The sequence below is a fragment of the Coffea eugenioides genome, chromosome 2, assembly GCF_003713205.1.
Source record: "Coffea eugenioides isolate CCC68of chromosome 2, Ceug_1.0, whole genome shotgun sequence".
NCBI lineage: Eukaryota > Viridiplantae > Streptophyta > Magnoliopsida > Gentianales > Rubiaceae > Coffea > Coffea eugenioides.
This window is the reverse complement of record NC_040036.1, coordinates 31638910-31658758: the sequence shown is the minus strand read 5'-3', so window position 1 is coordinate 31658758 and position 19849 is coordinate 31638910. Positions and strand designations below refer to the sequence as shown.

The 19849-nt window shown below is 34.3% G+C and overlaps 3 protein-coding genes across 3 annotated transcripts; 2 read left to right on the top strand and 1 right to left on the bottom strand.

The window, feature by feature from the left end:
• Window positions 1-3074: 3074 nt before the first annotated feature.
• Window positions 3075-5800, top strand: LOC113763122 (zinc finger protein WIP2-like). The gene is made up of 2 exons (XM_027306851.1): window positions 3075-3780; window positions 5280-5800. The coding sequence occupies exons 1-2, from the start codon at window positions 3241-3243 to the stop codon at window positions 5715-5717; spliced, it is 978 nt and encodes a 325-aa protein (XP_027162652.1). The 5' UTR covers window positions 3075-3240; the 3' UTR covers window positions 5718-5800.
• Window positions 5801-10299: 4499 nt separating this feature from the next.
• On the top strand, window positions 10300-14547 carry LOC113762938. Its single transcript, XM_027306586.1, has 2 exons — window positions 10300-10679; window positions 14144-14547. The coding sequence occupies exons 1-2, from the start codon at window positions 10460-10462 to the stop codon at window positions 14371-14373; spliced, it is 450 nt and encodes a 149-aa protein (XP_027162387.1). The 5' UTR covers window positions 10300-10459; the 3' UTR covers window positions 14374-14547.
• Window positions 14548-15465: 918 nt separating this feature from the next.
• Window positions 15466-16443, bottom strand: LOC113760782 (thylakoid lumenal 19 kDa protein, chloroplastic). Its single transcript, XM_027303500.1, has one exon. It carries the CDS (start codon window positions 16394-16396, stop codon window positions 15671-15673), a length of 726 nt encoding a protein of 241 aa, XP_027159301.1. The 5' UTR covers window positions 16397-16443; the 3' UTR covers window positions 15466-15670.
• Window positions 16444-19849: the final 3406 nt, after the last annotated feature.

Genomic DNA, 19849 nt, shown 5'->3' with positions numbered 1-19849 from the left:
AGTGAATTGAAATCTTTAAAACTGAACAAAAATAGTTCGCATTTCCTATGCTTGTGAGTTGCGACCACAAACTTTAGGAATAGCCGGAAAGTAGCCACTAAAAACAGATGCATGTCCAAGAAAACTAGTAAACCTTCATAGATGGATCCCACAAGTTTCCAGAACTTGTCATACGTTCCGTTAAGAAAATTGAATATTTTTGGATGATACATCTGAGAATTAGATTTTGTTCCCAGACACTTTTGAAAATGTTTCCTCAATGGTAATCTCAATATATCTCGTCTCTGCAAATCCCAAATCCCTAGTCGAATGCTCTACACTATTAGGCTCCAACAAGTGTCGAACGTTTTATCTGCATGGATTGTACTAGCAATTGACCCCTCAAATAATCAACAATCAATTTGGTAATTGGAGCAAAAAGAAGAAAAGGGTCAAAATCTCGTTAATTTAATCTTCCCAGGACTTGCAAATTGGGAGGCAGAGATGTTTCGAAACCACCAAATCCAATTCACAAACGTGGGGACTTGAAGACCTAAAACCGGCTTGTTCCCAAAGATTAACTACACACTCGTGCACTCTTGAAATTGGCAAAAGCATGAGTTGCCAGTCAAAGGAAAGACCCTTGGTTTTTGCAAACAATGCAAACCTTTTGAGAATTCTTAAGTGAAGATCATCCAATTAAAGAATCCCTCATCCAATTGTCTCCGTGCAAGTAGTTCTAGTGGTAGTAATATTTTTTGGGAAAAGGATTTGTTAGTCCCACTAAATTTGGCATAAACTAGGCTAGAATAGTCAACATATTTGCTTTGTAAATTAATCCCTCAATTAGGAATTCAAGATTGGCATTAACACTTCTCTTCAAAAGTTGTCAAACCTATATAAGTTCCAACCGCTGGTCACTAAAATTAACTACTGGTATGTTTCCCGAAACCACATCCTAGGTTTTACAAAAAAAATTATATACATAGATATATGCTGTGCTAAAACCCTTTTGTCCATTGAAGTGTTTGGATTAAATCTCCTACTACGTCCCATATGTGATTCATACGAACTAATTCATGAGCATAGGGAGTGAGGCAAGTTATTGTTTGTTCTTTTCTACTTAAAGCAAAGTATGATTGGTTGTTCCTTAAAACTCATGGGCACCACGCACATGTTTCTTGAAGAAGTAATTAATCACTAAAATTTAACTTTCATAAAATGTATATTTTGTATAAGGACTTTCTAGAGTTCTTGGCGAAAATGATTCATTCAATAGCATTCAGCCTACCTCTTAGCTAACAATTTCTCAAGCACCAAATGCTGAACTATTACTATCAAAGATTCACTATTACCTAGCTAGCATTTTCCTCACATGTTTTCGTATGTTTTGTCGATTTTTGTTCATGGATTATTAATCTCATAAATTTTGACAAGACATTGCTCTATAATTCTCTGATTACACGTACTGAAATCCTCATAAATATTCAACAAAACCATAGTACTGTTCATGTGCATTATTGGTTTGCTTGTACATTAACAGATTTTATTATTCATCCATTTAATTTTATTGCTACGCCTGTCAGAAAAAATATTTCAGAAACTGTTGTACATTCCTTTTGTCCCTTTACATATCAATATATATATATATATATATATATATATATATAATTCAGCCTAATTCCATTCCAAGTCAGATAGAAGATGCTTCTTATAAAAGACGAAATTTATTGCTCTCTGTCTCACATAATGTGCAAGGAATTGGAAAGATCAAGATACCATGAGGATAAGACGTAAGAGATGTAGAAGATTTAATACCTTAATACTTTGATCAATAAGGTGTATTTCTACCTATCAAAGAAGGAAAAAACAAAAAGCACTCTCTACATTGCTCATGACCATGTGCACTTTTGCTGTTCAAAGGGGAAACGAAATTGTAGTTCTTTGTTATTATGCATGTCCGCAGTAACTTTTGACGCATTCGTTGCATTATCCAGTTGAGTGCTTTAGTAAGTAAAAAGAATAAACAAGGAGGGTTTTGTATTGACTGTTGAAGTATAGTTGTTTTGTATTGACTGTTGAAGTATAGTTGTTGGCATTCTTTAATGTCATATGACCAATTTTAACAGTATATAGTTTGACTTGCACGTGTGAGTTTTGAAGAATAGTGGAAACTCAGTTGGACAATCCATCTATGAGCTTTTGGATTTTCTTCTCTTAATACTCCATGGGGTACTTGTGAAAAAGTAGTAACTTTATATCACCATTCATTCCAAAATGTATATTATTTACCTCTCAAATTGAGGTTAATTTCAAACGTAAACAATATGATTCGATCTTCTTCTCACACAAACAAAAATATGTTTGTCAATTTGTTAACCTATATCTCAATTGACCATGGACAAGTTGACAGCACTAATCTTCTTCTATAATCTCCTGCAAATGACCCATCTGTCTCATCTCTTCCTTAGCAAATGAATGTGTCTATCCAAAATAAACAATCTTGCACCATTATAGAGTTGTCATCGTCAATGGTCCATTGAAAAACCTTGTTTGCCATATGAGGGCTCCATCAATTGAGGCATGAATTGAACACAAAAAACAAACGAAACAGGTCATTAATTTTGTATCATCTACGAAAGTTGCAATTCCTATTGCTTCAATTGCATGCTTCACCTCCTACTATTTCTTCCGACACTTTATTCATTTAACTGTACATAAATAATAAGCAAGACATAATCGAAGTGAAGAACTAGTTCCCATTTACCCATAAGCAGGTTTTCAGGGCTTATCAGATGAGGTGGAACCCACTACTCACGTGTGACCAACATGAAACTGCTCCATGTTAGAATTTCGTTCTAGTGGTAAAATAAAGCTTTCTGACTCAAGTCTATGGCTTTTCTTTCTTCCTTTTTTGTGTTATCTTATCTTCATTCTCACCTACATTTTTTCATGGTTTATTTTTTCAGCCTTAAGGGGTTGTTTTTTTTTTTTGGGTTGGGGGGTGGGGGGGTGGGTGGGGTTAATTTCTTGATTTCCATACCATCATTTGAAACACTTCTGATCTTTCACTATCACAAGTTATCTTTCCTGCTCAAATTCTCCTCCTCATACTTCTTTTCCTACTCCTCTCTCCCCCATTCCCCCAGAATGCCGACTGTTTATATATGTTGAAAAAAGCTGAGACTCTTGCAGCCAATCTAGCTACTTAATCAATCACTTCTTGTTGGCTTGCTTGATTCTTTAGACTAAGCCTCCATTATGGCTGAACCTTGTTACTATAATTTCTTTCCTGGATGGTGTAACTTTATCCCTCATCATCCTCACTTCTCATCATCCAATTCAAATGCAGTGAACAGTATATCTTCAAGTGAAATTGAATTCTCTCTTTCGCCTCCTTCACCTCCCAGAAAGGAAGCTCTTCCACTTCTGAATAACCTAAGCTTTAGACCAGATGAGCAGCAGGACTTCTCAGGCTATGCTTTGGAGGATGATAGGTGCACTAGCACTAAAACTGAGAGTAGTCTTTCAGGAACTCCTCCTCTTCATGATTTTGTAACCGTTGCCCTAAACATAGGGCTTCCAAGCCCTAGTTCTGATTTATCCTCCTCTAGGCTTCCTTCTTGTAATTGGGACAAAAGAGAAAAGGAAGGTGGTAATGTACTATCAGAGTTGCCCTTGAACGACAAGCTCAACAAAGGCCAGTATTGGATTCCTTCACCTTCTCAGATTCTCATTGGTCCAACACAGTTCTCATGTCCTGTCTGTTTCAAGACTTTCAACAGATACAATAACTTGCAGGTATGGTATATGCTAAATTGCAATCCTGATTTGTGGAAATGTAAATAGATCTAAGTTCTGAGTATTCCTTCACAAAGACAAGAAACTAGCCTGCTTGCCCTAGGAATTAATCTTAGCTAGGTACCTTCTGAACTAGTACGAGGAAAAATTTTCTAAAAAGAAAGGAACACATTATATAGGAACTTTAGTTCACTAAGAAAAAAAAAAAAAAAAAAACAGCCCACATCACCAAAATTGGCATACCTTCAAACTAGAACCAATTCAAGAAGACACGTGGATCAAAAGAGTAATTGGAGAGCACAAATCTTGTTTTTATTAGATTGAAACCTTCAAAGGTATTATCTATCGTAATACTTTTACAAACTTTATAATGTTGTACCAAATCTTAACAAAGTAAGCTGTTATACAACAAGGGTTTTGGATTACAGCTCTTGATATGCATTAGAAAACTGGACTCTTGAGAAACAATATGCTTTGATTTACCATGTTCCACTTTTTCAGTCCAGCAAGAAAGACAGTTTTTGGCTTGGAAATGGAACTTTCCTCTTGATTTTGGCACTCAAATCTAATAAATGCATAAACATGCGAAATTTAGTAGCATATTTTAGAGATAAATTATGAAAGTTCCCTTCCCAATTGCCAAGTTTGACATTTTTCATTTTAAGATTAAGGTTGTAGCAACAACTGAATGGATGATAGCATTCGATTTGTCCGCTTCATCCAATCAGATAACAAAATTCCTGTTTCATTTCTTTCATTTATTCCCCCACTATTCTTTTTTATTAATGTTCCTGTTCCTTTCCCCTATTACCAATCGACAGTAAAAACTTTGAAGTTGGTGCTTGACTGTTTGAATATTCATTTGTTCAACAAAGAAGCTCGCTCTGACAGATAGTCAGTGCAATATAATAGTGCTTTACATGACTTCCATCCGTAGAAATTCTAATTGTGCATTAAATTCTTGTCTGGTACACAATCTGCAATCTGCAGCATAAATGAGTTGATGCAAGAGTGGAAGAGAAAGGAAGGCAGCCACCCCAAGATTTCAGTTGTCCCTTTAGATAAAAAAAAGAATAATTTCATACATTCAGAAATGATATTTTCTGTCTTGAAATTTTAATAAAGTTATGAAGTTTCCCAAAATTTATGAATTTTGTTAAGAGTCAACAATTACCATTTAGGTACTTATAGTATGAGATTATATAATTTTGACTAAATAAATTGTAGCAATAGCTCCAGCATACCATAGTAGCTCCTAGTCTTGAAGAGTCAATGTACAGAGAACAAGAATAATTGAAATCACAAAGAGACCTTAAATCATGCATATTAGTTCAAAATCGTTTTCATGATCGTAGAATCCTCATTCTTTATTGAAATAATAATACAAATTATAAATTTCTGACCTTCCAAATTATCTTTTTTGTGAAATAAAATAGCTAGTTATCCTGGTTAGTACTTTTTTTTGTTTAAATTAAATTTTGAATTAAAAAAAATTGCAGATGCATATGTGGGGACATGGATCTCAATACAGGAAAGGGCCAGAATCATTGAGGGGAACTCAACCAACAGCAATGTTGAAGCTTCCTTGCTATTGTTGTGCACCAGGGTGCAAGCACAATATTGATCATCCAAGAACCAGACCGCTGAAAGATTTCAGAACCCTTCAAACACATTATAAGAGAAAGCATGGGATTAAGCCTTTCATGTGTCGAAAATGTGGTAAGCCTTTTGCAGTGAAGGGTGATTGGAGAACTCATGAGAAGAATTGTGGGAAAATTTGGTATTGCATTTGTGGTTCTGATTTTAAGCATAAAAGATCTCTCAAGGATCATATAAGAGCATTTGGTCGTGGTCATGGAGCATTAGGCATTCATGTTTCTGAAGAAGAGGATGATTCAGCATCTGATATCGATCAAGAAAGGGAATCTCCAGCTTGACATTAATTGGAATTGTTGGAAGTTAATGGGGATCCTTGGTTTATTTTCTTTTCCTTTTTATTCTTGCCTTAACGTGGTTAGAAGCGTTTTTCCTTCCTTTTCTTCTCTTATTGTTTTGTGTGGGATGTTCTATTAGAGGGATTGATTGGTGTTGTTTTTGGGTGGATAGAATGTAGTATCTATGTAAATGGTAAAGAATTTGGTTTTGGTTTGTAAAATTTTTCAACCCTTTTGATGGATGCTTAAAAGTGTTTTTCAACCCTTTTAATAAATGCTTAAAAGTGTGTGTAATGGACCACCCTCACCAGCCAATGTATGTCCTGCCGATGAAAATGGCTAATGTTGATGTGGTTGATTGCCTTGTAAAGCATGTATTCTTCCGGCTTTCTTTTGATTCGGGTTCTGTGGAGAAAACTAGGACCATTTTTCTGTTGTTTTGGGAAGGTTAAGAATGAACTTAATGTTCCTGGACAAGAAAAGGTCAATCAAAGGAATATATGGTCCACAAGCAGACTTCAATTCTTAACCAGTAATCTAGTGTAATTGTGTCATATAATATTCTTTTTACCTAAAAAATATTTTTTCTGCATAGTTCGCAACTATTAGTACTTTTATTTTTAGTAAAATGACTTTCAATGATTAATTTTCATAAGCAAGATTCAAATTACATAATGACGTACTCTTAAAGCAAAATGAGAAAAAGTGGAGGAATTTTTAAATACACACAGGCTATATGCCGGGTTTGATAACTCAGTTCATCACTTAAATTTAATAAATTCGGATCTTAACATATTCAGATTATTTGATAACAAAAAATTAAACATCTGAATTAATTAAGTGGCACTGAATTTCCTAGACAAAACTTGCTGCCAAAATTAAGTGATAAGCTATTCACTTATCACTAAATGTGATATACATTCAAATGTATTAGATTTAATACTTAACAATTCAATAACTTAATAGATTCAAACTTCAGATTTCAGATTTTAGTTTTATCAAGCACACCCTTAGTATTGGATGTGGTAGAAAATTTTTTAGCGAAATACAATTCATTGATATAACTCTTTAATTTTAATTCTCATTCTTACATGTAACATTTTGTAGGAATGGTGATTTTAACATTTAAAAATGGTAATTGAATTATGTTTATCATACATTTGAAATTCATTTTTACTATTCTTCATTGATTGTGCATAAATTTTAAGTCATCCATACTTATTCAGTATCCAAACCCATTTATGTCGAGATATAGGTCTTAATTTGAATTTGAAACGATACTTCTGTAGATTTGAATCTAATAGATCAACTTAAATCCTACCTATTGACATGGTTAGTGACATAATAACACTAACTCCTATTAATTAGTTGCATGAAACTTGGTGGTGTGGGGGGGGGGGGGGGGGGGGGAGGGAAGTTAGGGGTTCTTTGAGCGTAGTTAATCATATAATTACACTCATCTTTCCCACTTGATCATTCTGCATGCATTTCCTTCTCTTCATATATGCCCTAATTTGCATTCGTATGGTTTAGTTAACTATTCTTTACTAACCTAATTACAACTATGATGCTGTGGACTTTTATGGGAAATCTGCTTTCTCTATCACTGAAAATCCTACTTGCTTATTTTATCTAAAACTGCTTTCCTGAAGCCCAAATCCCAGGCTGGCTGCAAAGCATATATGATTAGCTTTGCTGGTGCAGCATTCCCTGCCATGCCCACCCACCAAGGTTTACAGAAAATCTCCCATCCCTTAAGTAAGGTTTACCCTAAACTTTTTCAAATTTTTATTGATTAGTGTCTATAATGGAGAACTTAAAAGTTTGAGGTGTACTCCTACAGGCTACAGGTTGTAATTGTATAATGATAAGCAGAAATCTATACCGGGTTGTTAATTGGATTTTCCTAACAGGCGTCCAATGAATACTTGTTAAGACGCATAAATCATATTTAAACTATCATGTAAATGCACGCACTAATGTTTATTATCTTACCTTGCATATATAACCTTTCTCTATTTAACTTTATATTTTCAAAATATTAATACCTGACTTGTAATTTGACACTCGTTAGGCAGACTATGTGTAATTTAGTATAATAAGCTACCTTGAGGCAAATTTATTTTATCGGTCTACTTTGAATATTATCATTACGTAATTTTACATGCTTTAAATATTGATGTATGTATAGTAGTGTGGCCTAATTCTCTTGTGTTATTTCCAAATATCAACTCGTCGGCATTTTATGCATTTTACAACTTCCATCTGAATAGGATCTTCATTGTAATACAAATATTTTGAGAAACAATATATAGTTATCTCATTAATTACTTGACACGTAAACGTGGTGAAGTCTTTCCATTATTAAAGGAAAATAAATGATTACCACGGGTGACACTGTGGCTCAAACTTTAATTGAGTCACTTAATTTAATCTTGGTTTTAACGGGTGTACAATAGATATTCATTAAAACATTATCATATAAATACATTTTCCTGAATTAATTACACTTTTGCAAAAAATTGCCTGCTATGGTCCGAGGCGAGATCCAAATGAAGCGGTTAGGTTGCCCTAATTTTCGTAGGAGAAGCATGAGTTAAGAATTGTATAATGTTCCCTTATTTTAGTTCAATAAAATCATAATTTATACAAAAAAAAAAAAGAAAAAAATTAACACCTGAACCTCGTCTTTTCGAATATCTAATAGACACTTGTTAACCAAACAGTTTAATCTTTACTTAATTGCTTCATTTCATTTGTATTAGATAGTATTGACATGAGTCACAGGGTAATTATCATTATCAATACAAACTTCCATATTCGTTAACTTTATCCCAAGAACCAAATTTAATTCCTCTATATGTATGTGGAGACTAGTAACTCACAAGAGCATATTACCAAAATGAACCATACAAAAGCTAAAAGTATTCTTCTCTTGCTTGTTACATTATTGTGCTTTGTCCTAGCACATGCATCATTCTGGGATTTATTTGATCCAAAACATCATGTTTATGTTGTCATAGTCATCCAGATTTTTTTTAAGATTGACACTATTTTTTTTTGTCACTTTTATTGCAAAACAAAAGGACACATCATTTGATGTTTTCAATAGAACTATAAAGCATGATGGCTGATGTCCTTAATGGCTTCCCAGCTGACGAATATTACTGGCAACGTAATTCTGGTAAAAAGTGAATACAAAGGAAGGTAGTATTCGTAATGCAGGAGCCTCCAAATTTTGAAAGATGACGATGATTTAAGAAGTTCAATCACCCTAAAGTATGCTGTTCAATTGTATGTTTAAGCCAATACTCTGTTTGAACTATTTGACATAAATTATTATAAATTAATCTTTTATACACTGATTGACAGCGTATATATTTTCACAATTAGATACATAACACATAATTCGAATTTAAATTTGAAATTCAAATTTTACATATGTGCCGTGTATCTAATCGTAATAGTGTACATACTGTCAGTGTATATAATATTTACTTAATTTTTATTCGTGTTCACTATTTTTGGGTTTGGCTGATCTACGGGCATTCATACGTTAATTTTTTTGGCAAAAATAAAATAATTTGAAAAAAGTATTAAAATATAGAGGTGTATTACATTTATGAGCACGCACGCTAACATGATAAGTTGTGGGTCATTTACGTGTAGTAACGGTGTCCTTGAAAATCTTACTACCACTTTTTTAAGGCCAATTACTAATTGCATATTAACCAAACCTAGGGTTAGAGGTGTCAACAGGTGGGGTTTGAGTCAGAATTGAAAATTCCGAACCCAAATCCGTTTTTATAGAGTAGATTCAGACCCAACCCATATACTCGACGGGTCATCAGATCCAACAGGTCCCAAGTTGGATCCTAATCTACCCAGAAAGAAAAAATCTAAATTTAAACATTCCAAAATTAAATCCAAAATCAACCATAAATTCAATCTCCAAACTTAAACAAATTAAATTACAAAGTTAAATCACAAATAATTCGCAATAGTCAATCCAAAGCTAACCACAAATCAATCTATAAAGTCATTACTAAATTGTTAATTTAGTAAAAGAATGTATTTAGAAATATTTATATTTTATAATTATTAATATATTGTTCGAGTCCGAATTGGAATCCTATATTCCGTATCTGATCTGTTTTTGTTAAAGTAAATGAGTACGAGTCTGGGTCCGAGTATCGGAATTATTTTTCAACCCAAACTCAAAAAATTTTATGGGTCAGATTCAGATCCAAACCCGACCTGTTGACACCCCTACCTAGGGCGTCAAATACTTGGGTTTTACCTACTCAATGAGGACTGTAGTCTAACTGCTACTAGATACTAATAAAAAAGAAGCCCAAAATATTCAAACAACTATAGGATCCACTTATCAATGGTTGTCCAAGAACCCACGCAACCGAAATGAAAAACAAAATAAGCTTTGTTTCATTGTCGGCCTTCCAGATTGGACTCTGGAGTTATGGTCACAGGCCCACACCTAAACTTACAAAAAAGATAATTGGAAAAAAAAAAAGAGAGAATTGAAAAGTCAATGACCAAAAGGTCCAAAATGAAAGAATGAGAATCGTTTTGCAGGGCTAATTTGAAGCAGCGAAAAATCATAGGGGCCACAGCGTAAACATCTGTTCTTTCTTCCTACCCAACCCTGCATCTTCGCCATTGATTGAAGCTGTCGAGCTGTGATGAACTGAAGAAAAAACTCGACTCTCATTTGGACAGAATCCCATATGGCTTTGGTGTATAATCTTCCTCAAAGCTTCCCCTGGAACCCATCAAGAATTCAGAAAATGAGAACATCCTCAGGTTCATATATCAGCCATAGACAACCTCAGAAACTACAGAAAGTAATCTGTGCAAAGGAGAGGAAGAGATGCCTGAGGTGCAACACTATTTATCAAGATAAAGATAACTCTCCAACTGCTTGCTCTTTCCATGGCCACACTACTGGTATGCGTTCATTATATTTTGTACAGAATATCATGTGGAACAAGGAGAAGAATAAAGAAACTAAAACCAGGAAAGAAAATATCATTATTGATTTTTTTTGGTGGAAAAATCACAAGTATTATTTTGAAATGCCTTTCTTTTGCTTCTGTTTGAAGTAATTGGTGATGGGATTTTGATGATTATACTCCCCAAGGGACTCATTTCCTTCATCTATAATGAAAGACGTGTCACTGTCACCCTATATAGTGAAACGGTCATCCTTATACATGGTAATGGTGTAATAGAGAGTGTAACACCTGAGGTGTAATAGCCAAAGATGATTCGGAGACACTATTATTGAATTGTAGAGTATGTGCAATGGATATTCGTTTTTCGAGGGAAAAGTATCATGACGAAGTAAGGATTGACATGAATGGAGTTTAGGCTTTTATAGTGGTTTTCATATAGTATACTTTTTCTCTTCTATTGATATGATTGAGGGGAGGAGATACACCCTGATACCTCTGGTTTTCAGTTCAATGTCCCTAGCACTCAACTGAAATGGCTGAACCGGGACAGCGTTATAGTTAGTAAGACAAGACAATACAGCCATAAATAACCTGAGCATAAAGCTAGTGGAACAAAATTTAGCTTATTAGTCCTGGAATTTTGAAAGTGATTATGCATTCTGCTTAGAAGAAAATCCTACAGCATCATAATATGTTATGCCATTGTATTTAATTGGACTTTGCAGTTACCAGGAATATATATGTATGTGTGAGAAACTAACAGATCATATCATCTTCATGGATCGAATTTAATTATCTTGTGTAGTCCTTGTGGCGCAAAAAAAACGTGTTTCAGGCATTAGTCACAGGGAGGGAGGTAAATCTAAGGAATAGGAAATATTGCCTACCTAGCTTCAATCCTGATCATCCACAGGACTATTATAGTCATTTATTTTATTGATATTTGGACAAAAATTTTCTTATAGCAATTTTTGTGACACGAGACATTCAGAGAAGTGATTTTATGTAGATGATGACACCAGTACCTCAAAATACTTCACTCATTCTACAATGATTTTTGCTATTAGTGGACTAATTCATTGTTCAAAAAAATGTTGCCATACTTCGTACTTTGTTAGACTGAGGTTCATGGTGATTTGCGAATGTATTGGAGAATAGCAACATCATGATGAATTCTATACTTATTCCTGCAATTTCTCTTCATTGTTTACAGATGCATTGTTCATGACCAAGAAAATAGAGAACTGTAGCCATATCTGTGCAAATTGTTTGAATTCAAGAAAGTAAGGATGTTAATAGTTGTTTTAAATAAATACCATATTAGATACTGCTGAGGGGAGGATAAAAGTAACTCATTTACCACTAGCATTCCCTTTATGTTTTTGCCTCTTGGGTTCCTTTGAAGTATTTGTAAATCATCTGAGAGGCAGACTACTGTTGTGCTTCATGCGCCGCTTACTTTGAGCTCTCTGTTTCTAAGCTGTGCAGAAAAGCACTTTCCTAAACATCCGGAACATGTTCAACATTTCACTGCTCTCTCTCTCTCTCTCTCTCTCTTGCTAATCCACAAAATACTTAAGTAACTTCAAACTTATGATAATACAGTTACATTCAACTCATTTCGGTCCAGTGTCCCTATCACTCGACTGAAATGCCTGAACCTGGTTTATCTTAATAGTTAGTAAGATAAGACAATACATCCATAAATAACATGAGCAGAAAGCTATTCGAACAAGATTTAGCCTATTAGTCCTGGAATTTTGAAAGTGATTGTGCATTCTGCTTAGAAGAAAGTGCTACAGCATCATAAAATGTCATGCCACTGTATTTGATTGAACTTTGAAGTACCAAGGAATACATTTATGCCTGAAACTAATAGATCATATGATCTTCATGGATTGAATTTGATTATTTTTTGGTAGTCCTGGTGGTGAACAAGAGACGTGTTTCAGGCATTAGTCAGAGCTAGGGAAGTAAATTTAGGGAATAGGAAGTATTGCTTATCTGGCTTCACTCCTGATCATCCACAGGACCATAGTAGTCATTTGCTTCTTTGATAGTTAGATATAAGATTCCTCATAGCAATTCTTGTCACATTAGATGTTCAGAGAAGCGATTTTGTATAGATGATGATACCAGTATCTCAAAAACTTCGCTTAGTTTACGATGATGTTAGCTATTAGTGAACTTATACATTGTTTAAAAACTTTAGCCATACTTTTGTCATTACCACACTGAGGTTGATGCTGGTTCCTGAATGCATAGGAAATTAGTAACATCACAGTGAGTTCTATACTTTTCCCTGGCAATTTGGCTTTGTTGTTGCAGATGCATATTGCATGGCCAAGAAAATAGAGGACTGTAGCAAATTTTTCCCAAGTAGTTTACATTCAACCAAATAAGGATGTTAATAGCTGTTAAAAGTAACAAAAAGCACATTAGATACTTCTGAGGTGTGGGTGAAAGTACCTCATTTACCATCAGCATTCCCATTAAATTTTATGTCTGTGGTTATTTTGAAGTAGTTTGGAGCTCTCTGTCTCTATGCTGATGAAAAAAGCAAGCAGTCCCTAGTTTAGCAAATGCAATTTCCTTAAACATCTGTAGTACCATCAACATTTCACTGCTCTCTCTCTCTCTGTGTTGCGCGCGCGCGCTCGCGTTTGTGGTCCATGTTGTAATGTATAAAATACCTAAGTAACTTTAAACTTGTGATTGTGTATTCACATTCAACTCATATTCATGGAATTCTACTATAGTGCTCATGTTTATCTCATTTCTTGTTTGCAGTCTTGGAAAATCAAAAGCTACAGTATTAGGTGCACCTTCAGACTCCAGAAAGAACAAATTTTCATTTGTCCTGAGGATAACCAGTATAGTCGAAAAGCATTTTTGTAATTTGGTGATGCAAGAGAAAAGAAATTATCATCAAGTGGAGATTAGGGCTGCTTCATTAAGATGCTATAATATTGATATAGAGTTCTTCTATAACTACATTAAAAGTAACAAGGTAGTTAAGCATTCATATGACCCTTTGACACAGTTTAAGATGGATGCTACGACTTTACCAATATTATATATGTTATAAAGAGGTTGGATTTCTGAAAGGAGTTGCAGAATTGTAGTAATGGTGAAATACCAAGGAATGTATGTGATGGTGTATGTTAATGTACGTGCCCATTTGTAACGTGTAATCCAAACCACATGAGAATCCATGTGTCTGTAACTGAAACTAATGAAGAAATAATTCCCAGGTGGGTAGACTGAGTGTATCATAAGCTTTGCAGCAACTAAAATCAGATAGCATTATTATCTAGATCCTTTTTTTGCCTTCCTGTCCATCAATTTGTCATATTTATGGTTTAAAGCTCAGAAATATTCTATCAGATATTGCAACATATGGTTTAATAACAAAAGTACATCTCTTTACTGAATTCTGACTATTTAAATATGCAGGAGAGAAAGGATTATTTGCATTTGCCCCACCACACCAAGGTATTGATGGAGAGTGGAGCGATAAATCTGGTGTAATTGTGTACAGATGGAATGAGAAGGATAATAGACCAAATACAGGGATATCCAACTGGAAAAAGCGATGGAGCTGTTGTGCTGAGTATGATGAGAATGCCCCACCTTGCAGGCAAGGATGGCATGTATCCTATGATGATGGCTTCACTTTATACTAATGGAACTTTGGTTATGTGAATATCCTTTTGCATTTGTAAAGCCTGCAATCCACTAATCAATTACCTGCCGAAGCAATGACCATTGAACAATGAGTTGGTAACGAGTGTTATGGTTCATATTGTAAAGAAGGAACATGGTTGCTTATATATGAAAGGATGCATTTCCAATGAAAACTTCATTCATCTTACAATTTCAAAGACTGATCCCTTTTCAGCTAAACTCAGTCCATTCATGAAACCTTTTTTGTTTCTAGAACCATAAATGAAGTCTCCGACCGACATCTTTTTGACAAAGTGATTTCAGAAGTATGAATTCTTGGAAGTTTAGAATTGTTTTGTATTATTCTTTTGTAGTTTAGAGATCTTTCCGTTTCTGATTATCTTAACTTACGAGTTCATAGGCGGATGAGTTGAAGAGTTTCATATATTGGAAAAGTAAAGCTTTCAGGTAGATTATGTATATTAATATTAGTTTTCTGTTTAGACCAAACTGAACGAGGCATGAATCGTTCCTTGCCATTGCTGGATCTAATGTGCAGGGGTTGAAGTTTGAAATTTTTTACAGAATGATTCGGTCCTCTTTATTTTTCTTGGCTCAGATTTAAGAATCCAGTCATTGGTTTGGGCTTTTCAGTTATCTGCTAAAGGGCAAGCAAAGAAGTATAAACAGCCCTTTCTTGAATTACAATTTTGCTAACTGATCTTAACAAACTTGACAGTGTTGAGTAATTCTGATATCATGTACATCTAACTATCACTCCCTCTCATCGACAGTCCACCTGCCTCAAACCAAAAATGGAGGAAAAGGAGAAAATTCTGGTCTTTTATGGTGGGGAAAAATTTTGCACAAGATTGTTGAAAGGATGAGTTGCTCTTTCCTAACAAAGGCTGGACAGCATAGATTGTCTTCAAGTTACTTGATGAAAATCATGTAACGTAATGAGAAACATCTGGAAGACATTGACTTCTATAGCAGTTTATGAGCTATATAGGTTCTAACTGAGCATTGTAATACAAAATTGAACATCAGTCTCTACAATCAGCTATGGTGTTGTCTTAGTGGTAAATTAGTGAAGAAATGTAAAACCCCTATTCCAGAAACACAATTTTCCTCTCAAAGAAACCATTTTAGTTACACCTTCATATGGAAAACAACCCATCCAACAGAAGCAAAACAGAAACATATAATCAGTCATCAAAAAACATTCACAAGAAACCTTTTATTACTTCTTCAACTAGCTTTCTTTTCCTCATGGACAAAATTATGCAAATAGCAAGACACACTGATGTACTATTTCTATCCAACTGTTTTAAATGACTGGTGAAGGTGCCTTAAAGCATCTTGGTCCCTATTCCATTCTGGTGCTGGTGCATTGACAAAGTGAGCATATAACTTGTTGTTTGCACAGGTTACTGATATCAAGCTATGAGCCCCAAGTCCCTGAATTTCATAATCGTAATACACTTGTCCATTCCCATCCTGCCTCTCAGTTGATGTAACACTATCTGCACTAGCAATAAGGTCTTGCAGACTAACATCTGACAAAGCCAAGTTGTTCAGCACAACATCTTTTGGTGCCAGTTGCCGAAAACCGGCAAGATAAGTCAAATATTCCTTCTCCTGCTTCTTTTTGGGATTGTAGAATTCGCTGTCTGTGCCATTTGTTCCCTTCTCAACCTTGGATACTAGCCTCTCCTTCCATCCATCCGGGACGTCGTAAATGTACTCTGCTGATGCTTTCTTGTCCGAGTTGCCGCCATAACCGCCATAATTGGCTGCACTAGCAGCTGTGCCATAGTATATGAAGTAATTTGAGGGTGAGACTGCAGCTAGTGAAGGTGGTGTTGAGGTGGTTAGAATTGTTGTGGCTAGAGCTGTGGCAGTCAAAGTTGTGGTTAAGTTAGTTAAGGCTGTTTTTGGAGGTGGAATTGTGAGTTGGGATTTGGATGGTGGTTTTGGAGAGGATGGGGTGGTGTTAGAGGAGGATGAGAGGATGGCTGAAGGAGAGAAGATAGTGGCCATGGATGGCTTTGGAAGTTTAGCTTGGAATAAGTGGATGTGGTTTCTTTTTGTACCTTTGGATTTTGGATGCTAGATTTTGTATAGTATTCTTATCCACTAGGACTACAGAAATTGGAATGTAGCTATCAGCTAAGGCTAAGATTATCCCCTTACTCTATTGGCCATTGGGGCTAACAGGGTCTAAAATAGTGAGACCCAAATGAAATTTGACTGAAACTATTGTGCTTTGGTTCAGTTAACGTAAAAAAGAGATTAAATCCCTCTTTGAACTGTAGATCGAGATTCGAACACTGCTTATAGTAAAAAAAATTCAAAAAAAGTGTAAGAACACTCTTTTGATCTAGTCAAATTATACCTACTAGCCCTTGCTTATATTTGACTGACATCCTGGATTAGATGGATGAATTTTCTTCCACTAGACCAACTACTTTTTTTGGTTTACTTCATTTTATCAACAAGATCACCCAATTACCTAAAAGGAAGGGGATTGTTTGTGGTGCTTCAATGGTACCATAAAAGTTAAATCTTCACAATATTAACTCTGACCTTCTATTCTTCCGGAATTATCATTTAGTGCAATAAGTTGATTGCGAAGGATAATAAATTTGACTATATTCATAACGCCTAAGTGCATTCTCATATAAATTGTAAATTTTTTTCTGAATTGATCAGTTTGATTGATCGCCTAGTCTGAGCCACTTTTTGCATCTCCTCCTTGTTCTCACTTCCATTTACTTGAATTCTTGACATTTTCTCCAGTTCCATCAATGCAATATCTATTTTTCATCATTGTGACCTGTAAGAAAATTCAAAGGTACAAGTGGGAATCAATTCTGGAAAAACACATGTATATGTTGTAGAGCTTGTGAGGTTTAAAGAAAATAAGTCTTTCCAATTAAAATTGATTGGTAAGGTTTCTGATTTTTGCCCCCTCACTCTTTGACTTGTAAAAACTGCCACTCAACCACTAATTCGTGGTTTTTTAGAAAGCAACCCTATGCTTTTAGGATTACTTATTTTCTCCCTCAATTTCTTAGAATCACAGAAGTCTAGCACTGTCACCAATTACCTGAAGCTCCCTATGCTTTTAGAATATTGATGAAAGGGTCACAAATTTTGGCTTCACGATTGTTAGGCGCTTGAGAACTTGGGGTTGATATAGATAGTTAATAAAAATATAAAATTCACAATTTGGAGGATCATTTCTAGAATCTAGAATGAACGGAAAAGACAAAACTTAGGTAGATCTGGTCTCATAGACCTAGTTGTTCAAATTTTGCCACATCTTCAATTCTTAAATTGGTGAGATTATGTGACAAATTTTGAATTATTAGATTTACGTAGATCGGATCTAACCAAGTATTTGTCAATGCAAAAAAGTGGACATTTGTACTAAGTCATGGCTAATCAATATGCATTAATCACTAGAAAATATTTTTGTGGAAACACTTGAAATTAATTTATATAACCCAAAGGTTAGCATTACAAGTTGATTAAATTTCAGCCCATAACTTGAGTACTTGACTACGGTGTATGCAATACATATAACATATAGCTTGTATAGCTGTTCATGTGGCAAAAGTTTTGCTTTAGTATTTCTATTTCCTTTTGCTATATTCTTTTGGACATTACTTTTATTTGATTAATATGTTCGAAAAAGTAATAGAAAAGGAAAGCAAAAGACTAGTATACCTGACGTCTTTAGTTTCATCAAATAGAACAAGGGATAATTTCAGAAACCTCCCCTGAGATTTCTCTCAATTACAAAGAGCTCCCTCGGATTTTAAAAATTACATATATCTCCCCTATTTTTACTGTTTAGTAACAATGTAGGTCCAAGAACTTAGATTTTCTTTCAAAAAACCTAAATTACCCTTTTGTACAAAACTAAGAAAGAAAAATAGTATACTCAATCATTTTCTTCCACATTTTGTATAAATCAACAAGCTAAATCTCTAACAACCATTGAAACATAAATTCTAAAATCAAATAACCATCCAAAAGATTCCAAATTATATATACAATATCAATACTTTCCACGATAAAAAAAAAACACAAAACCACATTGACAACCAATTTTATACGTGCAAATTAAATATCAATGCACAAATATCTTTTCAATATTAGCTAATTTGACCTAGAACCACCATTACAATTCTCCTATGGTTTTAAAAATATTAATATCTCAAAAGTTGAGAATAAATTCTACCTCCATAATAAAATTATAATAAAAAATTTCTAATCCAATGAAAGAAATCATTATGTAATTATTAACATTTTATAAAAGTTTTCTTAATAATAAACAAAATATGTCAAATTCCACATGTTTGGTTCTTCTTCTTATTTCAATCATCAATTTCATTATTTATTTCTCTATCGCTGTGAGTCATTTCATTTTCTTCTAGTTTGACACATAATCTATCTCCTTTGTAAATTTTGTAATTTCAATTTACTAACATCCACAAAACTGAAGATAATAAAAAGAGGTTATATTAGCTAGAAAATAGACAAGTGACAGAAAAATAGATTTTTTTTAAGTTTTGTAAATTGATTGCCTTAAATTTAAAACTGTCTACTTAGTGGAGGGTATTATAGATATTTTACTATGTCAAAGGAGGTAAGTGAAATTTCTTAAACCTGAGAGGAGCCGAGTGCAATTGTCAGAAACCTCAAGGGAGGTTTCTGAAATTATCCCATAGAACAACCATGTTTTGTACTTATCTAGAAGGTAAAATAGTTCAAAAAATAAACGAAAGAAAGACAAATAGTACATCATACACCATCAATATAAAAACCTTTGAATAGAACAATCATGGTGCTTACAAAAATACTGAAATAGAGTCTCAAAAAATCCAAAACTTTTAACTTTTGTCTAACTAGTGATCAATAGTCACCAGTTAGACCAGGGAACTGGGTTTTAATTTTGTAAACGGTTTATTTAACGGGTGTCCATAGTGTGAGGCCCCAGTCCGTTCGTAAGTTGATATTAGGGTTATTCATTATTTTGTACGGTTAAATTAAGGTTTTAGGGCTAAGGAGAAACCCTAATCTCGGCTAAGATTGAAAACCCTAACTTGCTTATGATAAAACCCTAGTTTATGTATTATTCGTAAGCTCGAGCTATAGTTTATATGCGGTATTCTAGTGTGTGTTTTGGCACAAGTAAAAATAGGATTCGTTATAGTTTACAGAGGTTTAACAAGTTTGAAAATGGTTGGCAAACTCTGGATTAGCAAACCTCTAGTGTTACAATATTAGAAAGCTTAAGTGGAGTTTTATTTATCGCCCGCCTTTTCCACATTTTCTTTCTTAGAAAAATTCCCCAGATAATTTTTATGAGTAAATATAGATTTTAGATTATTTTTCTAGTATCGGTTAGTTTTTGAGAAATTAAGAACGTATATCGGACGTGGGACCCACTAGTGCGGTAAGTTCGGAAAAATTCGGCCGATT

Coding starts and splice junctions, on each gene's coding strand:
- LOC113763122 (XM_027306851.1), top strand. CDS start 3,241: ATGGCTGAACCTTGTTACTATAATTTCTTTCCTGGATGGTGTAACTTT. Junction 3,781..5,279: donor ACAGATACAATAACTTGCAG/GTATGGTATATG, acceptor AAAAAATTGCAG/ATGCATATGTGGGGACATGG.
- LOC113762938 (XM_027306586.1), top strand. CDS start 10,460: ATGGCTTTGGTGTATAATCTTCCTCAAAGCTTCCCCTGGAACCCATCA. Junction 10,680..14,143: donor TTTCCATGGCCACACTACTG/GTATGCGTTCAT, acceptor TTAAATATGCAG/GAGAGAAAGGATTATTTGCA.
- LOC113760782 (XM_027303500.1), bottom strand. CDS start 16,396: ATGGCCACTATCTTCTCTCCTTCAGCCATCCTCTCATCCTCCTCTAAC.